Below are 10,034 nucleotides of genomic sequence, written 5' to 3' on the forward strand. Positions count from 1 at the left end.
CTAACAATTGTAATTAAAACTATTTTAACATTTTAAAGAAAACATTCTTGCCGTTCATGATAGGTCATGAACTCTCCTGCCATAAAGTCCAAGGGATTTTTATTCTATTGCTTATACTTTTTCCTAAAGTGATTTCATATCCTAATGTAATGATAAAAATGCCATTCTGACCGTATAATTCATTTGAGAAGCCTTGATGTTTGCACAACGTAACATTGTTTACTGTGCCGAACACAAGCACTCTTTCTCATATAGCAGAGACTGCAGGTAGAACTTCAGGCGCAAAGGATGTCATTCAATTAGATGTATAAACCACATTGAGCACACAGTGAAAGCACTTTCAAACAAGAGCTATGTCTTAAACTAAGCAGTTTAATGTCATACATACAGTGTACAAAACTGGTGACTTCATAAAACAAGAACATTTCCATAAATTCAAATTATGCAAACATTTTTGAAAATGCACCAACAGCTTCAAGACTCTTTATACCAGTGCAAAAAAAAAAAAGCAAGTGTGTTTTACAAATATGACAATATTTTTACTTATTTTAAAAAATTATTTTGGGAGATTAACCATTTCTGTGGTGTTTTTTTTTGGTTTTGTTTTGTTTTTTGGCATAAACGGACATTCCTGCAGTGTTGTTAGGTTACTACTGGAAGGCCATCCGGTACCTTTCAGATATAAGACAACAAAAGTTAGATCTTTGTGGATCATGGCTATAGTACACAACAAGAAAACCTTCCAGGACAAATGAGAGGAACTTTTTTTTTTTTTTTTTAATTCTATTTGTTTATCTTGAAAGAAGCTTGATGCTTTAGAGGGGCTAAATACTTGAGGACTTAAATTGCTAAAAGTCCGAATTTTAATATGATTTTGTTTAATCATGTCAGATCAATCAGCGGTTCTTGTGCATAGGTCAAAAACAGAATGCATCCTTAGAAATCTGGTTAGAAAAGAACCTCAATCAGACATTGAACAACAATATCTCTGTGCATGGAGTAAATATTCTGATCACTGTCATCTGACTGCACTAGAAGTAATTATATTTGAATTACAGTGTTTCTTTGCATGTTTTAATTATTGTCAGTAGTAGTTTCATGTGATTTCTCACTGTTGCATATAATCAATATTAGTGAGTTTAATGAAAGGCAAACATGTAATTAAATCATAAAAACGTAAAACGTAAATAAATCATTTAAAAATAACAATCAAAATAATTAACTTACTAAAACAAGAAGAAATATTTTATGTTTACCTGCACACCATATGACCATTAACCAATGTTAGAGAACCATGAACATGCAAATGTGATGCTTAATAATTAAAATATTTATTTTAAAATCTCAGGGGTACTTAAAGGGGTCATTGATTATGATTTCACTTTTTTAAAAACTTTAGTTAGTGTGTAATGTTGCTGTTTGAGCATAAACAACATCTGCGAAGTTACGATGCTCAAAGTTCAGTGCAAAGGGAGATACGGTCTTTTACAGAATTGCTGATTGACCATAATATATTAGGTGAAAGAGGTTCACATGAAAAAAAGTTTGAGAATGTCTGCAAATAAGAAATAACAAGAATTTGTGCATTTTAATGAGTTTGAAAGACAAAAGCCTTTCAGTAATACATAATAACACGGTTAAATAACCTACTGAGTGATAATTCAAATAAAAATGAATGTGTTCATCAGTAGTTGATGCAATATTGAAACGCTTCTTAAGCCTGAAATGCACTTTGTAAATCCATTGGTCAAATGTTGTGTCGCCACCTGACTAATGACTAGTCTATGTGTGAATGTCCACAAAACTGGACTTTCTGAGTGTATATAAGCGGGAGACTATTTTAGAAAGGAAAATTTAAAAGATAAAAATGAGGAATTAGAGATTGGTGAATAATTTATTGCTATTGTGGGAATAATATGTAAGCATGTAATCAATAAAAAAAGTAACTCTGATTACGAGTATTTTAAAATGTAAATTACTCTAATTACAAGTACTTGTACTGGAATCTTTGTACTGTGTAGCATCCTATCTTAATTCTTCATTTAAGATTTCCAAAGTTAATTTCTGTAACGTTTAGCATCTAAAACGTTTCTGTAGTACAGGCCCTAATGGAAAAATAATATGGAAAGTTCATAAAGTACTGGCAGTATTTGCAAAATATATGGTTGCAAATAGCATAATTATACAGAACGTTAATTAGGTAAAGCAATACACGAATTGAAAGGGGAAATAACAAAATATTATATATGAAATAAATATAAAAATATAGCCCTAACAAGTTAATATAACCTAATAATAATATATAAATATTAAATGAAATGTTTAATGTTAATAAAAAAATGTTTATTCATCTCTGATAATCCCGGGTTGTTATAGTCACGTAGGTTTATGCATTAAACTTGTGGCTATAATAATAAATGCTAATTAGTTTTTGTGAATGTTCTGGTTTGGAATCGGTTGGGCCTTTTAAATTTTGCCTACAATGCGATGTTGTAATTTCAATGCAGTGTAAAATAGACTAAAATTAAAAAGAAAAAATGAAAGCATAAAATAGGCTACTGGCAACATTTAAATTACTACTAAATAAACAAACAAATAAATAACGAACACAGTGATTGGACCACAAGCATACTTGTGGCTTGGCTTATACGGTGGAGACAATACACTGTATAATTAGCCTGTATACAGGATTGTTTTAGATATTTTTCCATCAGTTGTTTTGGCCATGATGCAAGCACTAAGTTTCAGCAGAAAGAAAAAAAATCCCTGAGACCCTGAGAGTAAAGAAGGAACCATGGTATAAAGAGGAAACCCAGACTCTTCTGGTTAACCTAGATTTTAAAAAGCAAAGGAAACAGAAAGAAGCACCAATGCTCAAACAAGAGCTCATCAAATATATAGTCAGCAGAGCAAAGAGCTAAAACTTCAGTGAAGAATTGCTCAAACAAATCTCTGAGAATCATTATTCAAGCTCTACTGCCATCATGTGGTGTGTGCATGAACCAAATGACCAATTCCCTTTGCATTTCATAAGTTTACAAACATCTGATTATAAAATCATCTTCTGTAAAATATTTTATCCTGCATATGCACACACCATTGAATTGTGTTGCTTAGTTCGGTTATCGTGTTGTGCAGACAATTTGCAGTTTCACTTCTGCTTTGGACTCACATGATTACTGTCTGGTTTGCTATTTGTTCTACAAGTAGTTTTTATAACAAATATAAACCAGTCAATAGAGTTAGAACACCTTACGATTTATGAGCCTCAACACCTTTTAATTCCACCAAACATATACAGTATATTTGCTGATATTAAAAATTGCTAACAGTTCACTGAAAAGAATTTACTTTGGAAATGTTTGACTTTAAAATTCCTTGTAATCTAAACAGAATATGACTATGTTATGATTTAATCAGCCCTACAGATCTGCTCTAAAAGGTCAATTGTTTAAAGTACCATAGATCAATAGGCCTATACCCACTTACCTTTGGTTTGGGTATCTTGTTACCAGAGAAACTGTCAAAATATTCAGAATTAATGAGTGCATTAATGAAATTCAACTGTTTGTCCTATAGGTTGTCAGTCAAGGGTAAAAGACAAGATTTTATCTACAGGATTGTTGGTCTGATGCTGCAGTATAAGCACAGCCACACAACATAGCCACTATTTTTTTTTATAAGTATTGACAAGTTAGTTTCTAGCAATGCCACAATTATAAATTGATTATTTTTTTTCAACTGCCTTGGTAAAAATAGAAGTGATTGATTTTGGGCCAGAATCAGCCACGAAGTCGAAAACTGCAAGCTGTAAGCTGAAAATTTCAAAGAAAAATGATGGGAAGGGATTTTAAACATCCACGTTATGATCATATTTGGAGGAAATGTGGCATTTTAGGGTTTTGAAAATGCCAAAGAACTCAAAAGAAAGCATAAAACACCAGTCAAGCAAATGACATCTACCACTGCACCACATTAACATACATATATGAACATAAAAATACCCAGAAGTCTTATATTTTACATAAAGTCTATAAATTCAACCATTATTAATGTTTGTTAAAAGTCATCTGTACTTTAAATAACACTGACAAGTTTAACCACTGTAAATATATTTTTCCGCTGTAAAACTGTATAGTACTATTGCTATAGTAAATGTTTATAAGATAACTCTTTATTTTAAACTTAAGTAAACTTTGGTGTTTTGACTTGTCGGAAACTCCCAGCAGTCAAAGCCAGTCAGTCAGTCATTCGACTGCAGCGTTATTTCCTGCAACGATGTGCCATGAGGAGAAGATGCGCGTTAGGACACGATAAAAGCTCGCGTTTATAGCCTTTCAATTGAACGAGGGGACATGAAATAAGGTATTGAGACAGTTTATGTATCATTTTAACTTATTTGAATTCAATTTACAGAAAAGTTTGTCGCGAAGCTGTTTTGTTGGACGTCAAATCAAATATTTAGGCTAAGTTACTCTAAATTAAACAAGGAGTTTGATCTTTCAGCATGATTGCTGAGTCGGTTTAAGCATTGTTCTTCTGTTTTATATAACTTATATTGAACTGTGTTTGATTTTGTGTGATCTAGCTTGCTTTATTTTTGAGGAAGTTAAAACGAAGATGCTCAGTTACTTTTTTACCTAATTGAGAAACTGAACTATTATTGTTCACGATATCAAAATGTGTTATTTCTGTGGCAGCACTTGCACACACTATAAGTTTAATATGTACATTGTGCACCAGTGTAATAATATATCAGTGTTGACTTTACATCCGGGAAAGATGGTCTTAGAAAAGACTGTTGTGTTGTTCCCGTGTGTAGCTAGTAGGCCTACTTGTAATTTGTATGTTCATAATGAGACAATAATGGCTTTAAGAATTTTAGATTTAAGCACTTAAGTCACGTATTTGCTCTTATTGCCTCATGGTGTTCAACAGAGGACTAAAGGGAAGTCCCCACCCTTTTTATTTTCTGTATGGTGACCATATCGGGTGGGAAATGTGCAGCATCTTTGTGGTAAATGACAAATACTTCTGGTCTTCTATTTAGTTTAGCTTCATGGGGAATGGTTGCCACTGTACTGAAACCATCAATGGAACAGTGTGTCTGACTGTATATTGATTGAATGTGTCTGCATATGATGCAATAAAGATCTAAAAGCATGTCATGTAGGTCATAAAGTCGAACAAACTGAATTTCCATCTGGTTTGATCTTTATTTTCCAGGAAAGATGAGAGACAGGCTGGTTGAACTGGGAGGTGTTGCCCCCAAAGACCACAAAGAGGAAGACCAAGTAGATATCGGAGAAGATGTGGACAGTGGTGAATTTGAACAGCATGCGGTGGTGTTTGAGGGCGAGGACATCATGGAGGATGCTTTCAGAGAAGCCCAATCCATCCAGAAAGAAATCGCCCAACTCCGGATAGAAGTGAAGAGGCTGGGAAAGCAGAACACACGCTTTCTCACCTCTGTCAGACGCATTAGCAGCATCAAACGCGACTCCAACACGATCGCACGCAACATCAAAACCAAAGGGGAGAACCTGTATGCTCGGATACAGAAGATGGATGCACTTTGTAAAGAGTTGGAGGAGAAAAACGGAGCCCATTCGGCTTTGGTGCGCATGATACGCGGCCAGTTCGTCTCAATAACAGGTTCTTTTCACGAGGCCATGAATGAGTACAACAGCGCTGAAATGGCACAGAGGGACAACTGCAAGACTCGCATCCAAAGGCAAGCGGAGATCATGGGTAAAGAAGTGACTGGAGATCAAATCGAAGAAATGATCGAGACGGGCAAGTGGAATGTCTTCTCCGACAACTTGCTTACAGATGGGCGAACCGCTCGCTCAGCGCTCACTGAGATCGAGAATCGCCATAAGGAGCTTTTGGAGTTGGAGAGTCGCATCAGAGACATCCGTGAGCTGTTTTTCCAGCTGGCCTTGTTGGTGGAGGAACAAGGGCCCATGGTGGACAACATTGAGGCCAATGTGTACGCCACCCAAGACTTTGTGGCCAAAGCCACTACTCAGATAAAGAAGGCTGTCAAATACAAGAAGAAAAACCCTTGTCGACAGCTCTTATGCTGCTGTTTTCCATGTTGCAATAAATGATCTCGGTGTTACCGCCTTACCATTTCGCATAAGCCATAGCATATAAGACTTGCAAGCTAGTGTTAACCATGTGATTCGCTCTGAAGAGACCAACTGATGCCCAGTGCCTGCGCTTGATGAACTTTGTGTTTTCTTGTAAACCACAGGAGCTGCAATGCATATGAGCTAAAGTGATACTGCAGTCTCACTTGTGTGAGAGTCACAGGACATTCACTTGATGTGTAGAAGATATTAAAAGGGAAACCACCAGAAAAAAAGTGTTTTACACCCATGTACAGTGCACAAGCAAATATTATACGAAAATCTTTTACTGATGAATGTACTGCTTTATTTTAAGGTACTTTTGTGTATGTATGGTTTGTTGCATTAATTTAATAAATATTTTTAATCTTTTAATGCATTTATGTTTGTTCGATCACCATATTGTGCTGGACTGTTCCTTGTAGGAAATTTATGCAATGCTTAGTATTGCATCAGTGTAGGTTTCCCGGGTTTGAAAGTTACTTCTGCAATATGACTTGCAAAATATATTGTGTAAAATTGTTTGGTGGTTTGAATACAAAATCCTGCAATCTTAAACATTTGAACAAATACTGAGAACTTTCTTTACATTGTTGCATTTTCACCAGAACCAATTATCTATCTTCTGCGAGAACCACATTCACATGCAAAGGTTTCAAGTCAACAAGATATTGCACTTAAATCTCACAAGTTTACCAGGAGTGGGGTTCAAACCCACAAGGGCCATTGGATCTTAAGTCCAACTTCTTAACCATTCGGCCAACCTGTTTATTTTGTGGCTTCCCCACATGGGCCTAAATCATTTAGGAAACCTTTCGATGCATTTAACTAAGCATAACCTTGCTTTACTAGACTGCTTAGTAATTTGTTTTTCTATTGGATGCTTATCTACAGTTTCTTGTAAAGTGGAAGATGGCATATATTGAATACAGTTTAAATGTCAGGAAGTGGGGACATTTGTCTTAAGTCCAACGCCTTAACCACTCAGCCATCCTGGTCACTATGGGGCTTGCTTGGCCTCAAATTGAGGAATTATATAAACTGACCTCAAGTTGTGGCATTAGATTTGGCTGGTTCTTTGTTTTTAATAACCACATCTACACAAAGAGCAACCTTCTTTAAAATTAAAATACCCTTCAAACTAGGTAGTTATGATGTGTGTCTGATTTGTTTGTAGTGGTGTATTTGGGGTCAAAAGTTTTACATTCGTGTCTTGAGGCTTTTTGGTATTTCTGAAAAAGAATTTAGAGCACCATTAGGAAGTTTAAACAGTGCAAGAAACCTAAAATTAAAATGTAATAATGCATATGCGTGTGAAAAATGTGTTATATGCATTTGGTTTTGGTTGACAAATTTCTAGCAGAAAAGTCAGCTGGGCTTTCACTGTTTAAGAAGCTGTCAATTTATTAACTAAGTGTGTTATTGATTTACTAGGCTATTTAGTCACTTGTTTCTCTGCTGGTTACACAGCTAAAACATTTTCCCCAATGTTAACAGTATATTCTGCATGAAATCCACATTATGCTCAAATGTTCTACCAGGAGTGGGATTCGAACCCACGAGAACAATGGTCCATTAGAAACACCTTAACCGCTCTGCCATCCTGGTTTTAATAAAAATGCTAATGACCTGTTGTTGAGTTTTTTTTTTTCCTCAGATCTAGAGATGTGTGTTTGGAGTCACAGAAATTCAATTCTGGGTGTTTTTGGGTGATTTTTAACAGTGGAAATGTGTTGCCATGGTACACCACTAGATGTCAGCATTGTATTTTTTTTGTGGGGGTCTCAAAACGCACGTGTGTTATATGAAGGTCAAATAACTGGACCACACATTATAAGCAACTGAATAAATGCTATTTGGTATAAGATATGGTAATTACCTAACTGTTGGTGTGTAAACAAACATGTCCTAATTGCTTTTCATAATAAAACACATTTGGAGTGTGATATTGAAATTTGTAATTATTTAGCAAAATTATAGCAAAAAGCAGGGAACAATTAATTTGGGGTATTATAATTGTTATTATAATGTTCTTATTTTAGTTTGTCTGGTTGCTGGTTTGTTTCGGGATTGCTTCCTGAGGCCTGTACCATGATAGTGGCTGAGCAAACAGGATTAGTTTTGAGTTGACAAAGCTAATACAATCTGACCATCAACTTTCTCTGTCAACTCAGGCTTTGATCCCGAGTTATTGATGCTCGTGCACTTGAAAGCCTGACATCAGTAATGAACAGCCAATCACATATCTTTTAACTGTGATTCACCTCCCAATTCACTGCCATAGATTAAAATGTTTTACTATGTAGTGTCTTTTACACTTGCACATCTACCAGGAGTGGGGTTTGAGGACATTTGTCCATTGGATCTTAAGTCCAACACCTTAACCACTCAGCCACCCTGGTCACAGAACAAGACTTCGTCCATCCACTCCACAACCCTGTTGAAAAAAACAGCATAAGGTCAGATAGGTTTTGAAGCATGGCTGCTGGTCTGAGCTGGTTTAAGCTGGTTCTTAGCTGGTCATGAGCTGGTCATGTGCTGGTTTAAGCTGGTTCTTAGCTGGTCATGAGCTGGTTTAAAATGGTCATGTGCTGGTTTAAGCTGGCTCTTAGCTGGTCATGAGCTGGTTTAAGCTGGTCATGTGTTGGCCATGAGCTGGTTTAAGCTGGTTCTTAGCTGGTCATGAGCTGGTTTAAGATGGCCATGTGCTGGTCATGAGCTGGTTAAGCTGGTCATCTGCTGGTTTAAGCTGGCTCTTAGCTGGTCATGAGCTGGTTTAAGCTGGTCATGTGTTGGCCATGAGCTGGTTTAAGATGGTTCTTAGCTGGTCATGAGCTGGTTTAAGCTGGTTCTTAGCTGGCCATGAGCTGGTTTAAGATGGTCATGTGCTGGTCATGAGCTGGTTAAGCTGGTCATGTGCTGGTTTAAGCTGGCTCTTAGCTGGTCATGAGCTGGTTTAAGATGGTTCTTAGCTGGTCATGAGCTGGTTTAAGATGGTCATGTGTTGGCCATGAGCTGGTTTAAGATGTTCCTGAGGAGGAGCTAGTTGCTCAGGACCAGCACACCAGCTAAGAACCAGCTCAAACCAGCAGCCATGCTTCAAAACATACCTAACAAGCATCTTGTGATGGCAGTATTTGGAGTCACATGTTTTTCATTCTTATTTAGGGGTTTTCTATAGCGGAAAGAAACACATGTATAACAGAAATTACACTGCAAATGAAATAAAATAGTGAATACACTGGTGATAACATGATATTGAGCAGGAATATGACTCAGTTCTCCTGCAGAACAGTTATATTAGAGTTAAACCCTTTAAGTTCCTATCAATTTATTAATCACCTTAATGTATTGCTGATTTATCAGGTACTTAAGAGCTAATTCGTCATACCACATTTACCCCCAAACTATTAATCTATTAGATTTAAAGATTAGGAGATTCCAAGGGAAGAGTTTAATCACATGAGAATCCTAAATCTGTATCATACTGTATCATATATCATACTGTATACATTTGACTCAGAAATTTCAAAAGGCCTCTAATATCATCTAAACGTTGGTTACAATCTCTTCATGCCTTGTGTCATTTGAAAAATTGTTAAAATATGAGTATCAAATATTTTTTATCAGGCTTTGGAGGAATGTTTATTTGTTCAGCTCATTGATCATTGTATTGCACTGCATTATATTTTGCCAACCGATATTACAACCAATATGTATATGCATTTTAGGTAAGTTGACTGCTATACTGTTAAAGATCTCATTGATTTACATTACAAGCTATCAGAATTTCATCACCAGCAGTACCAAATTGCATATTGGGCCTCTGAATAAAATTTAGGTGTTTTTTCTCTTTGTGTATGTGCTCCATTATCTCACTATAAAAGTGCTTTAAAGTTC

General features: G+C 36.0%; 1 protein-coding gene across 1 annotated transcript; it reads left to right on the forward strand.

Annotated features, from left to right (window-relative positions):
- Positions 1-4,245: 4,245 nt before the first annotated feature.
- On the forward strand, positions 4,246-8,079 carry stx11a (syntaxin 11a). Its single transcript, XM_079385597.1, has 2 exons — positions 4,246-4,365; positions 5,227-8,079. Exon 2 carries the CDS (start codon positions 5,232-5,234, stop codon positions 6,111-6,113), a length of 882 nt encoding a protein of 293 aa, XP_079241723.1. The 5' UTR covers positions 4,246-4,365; positions 5,227-5,231; the 3' UTR covers positions 6,114-8,079.
- The last annotated feature ends 1,955 nt before the right edge of the window (positions 8,080-10,034 follow it).

The sequence above is a fragment of the Barbus barbus genome (genome assembly GCF_936440315.1).
Source record: "Barbus barbus genome assembly, chromosome: 30".
Classification (NCBI taxonomy): domain Eukaryota; kingdom Metazoa; phylum Chordata; class Actinopteri; order Cypriniformes; family Cyprinidae; genus Barbus; species Barbus barbus.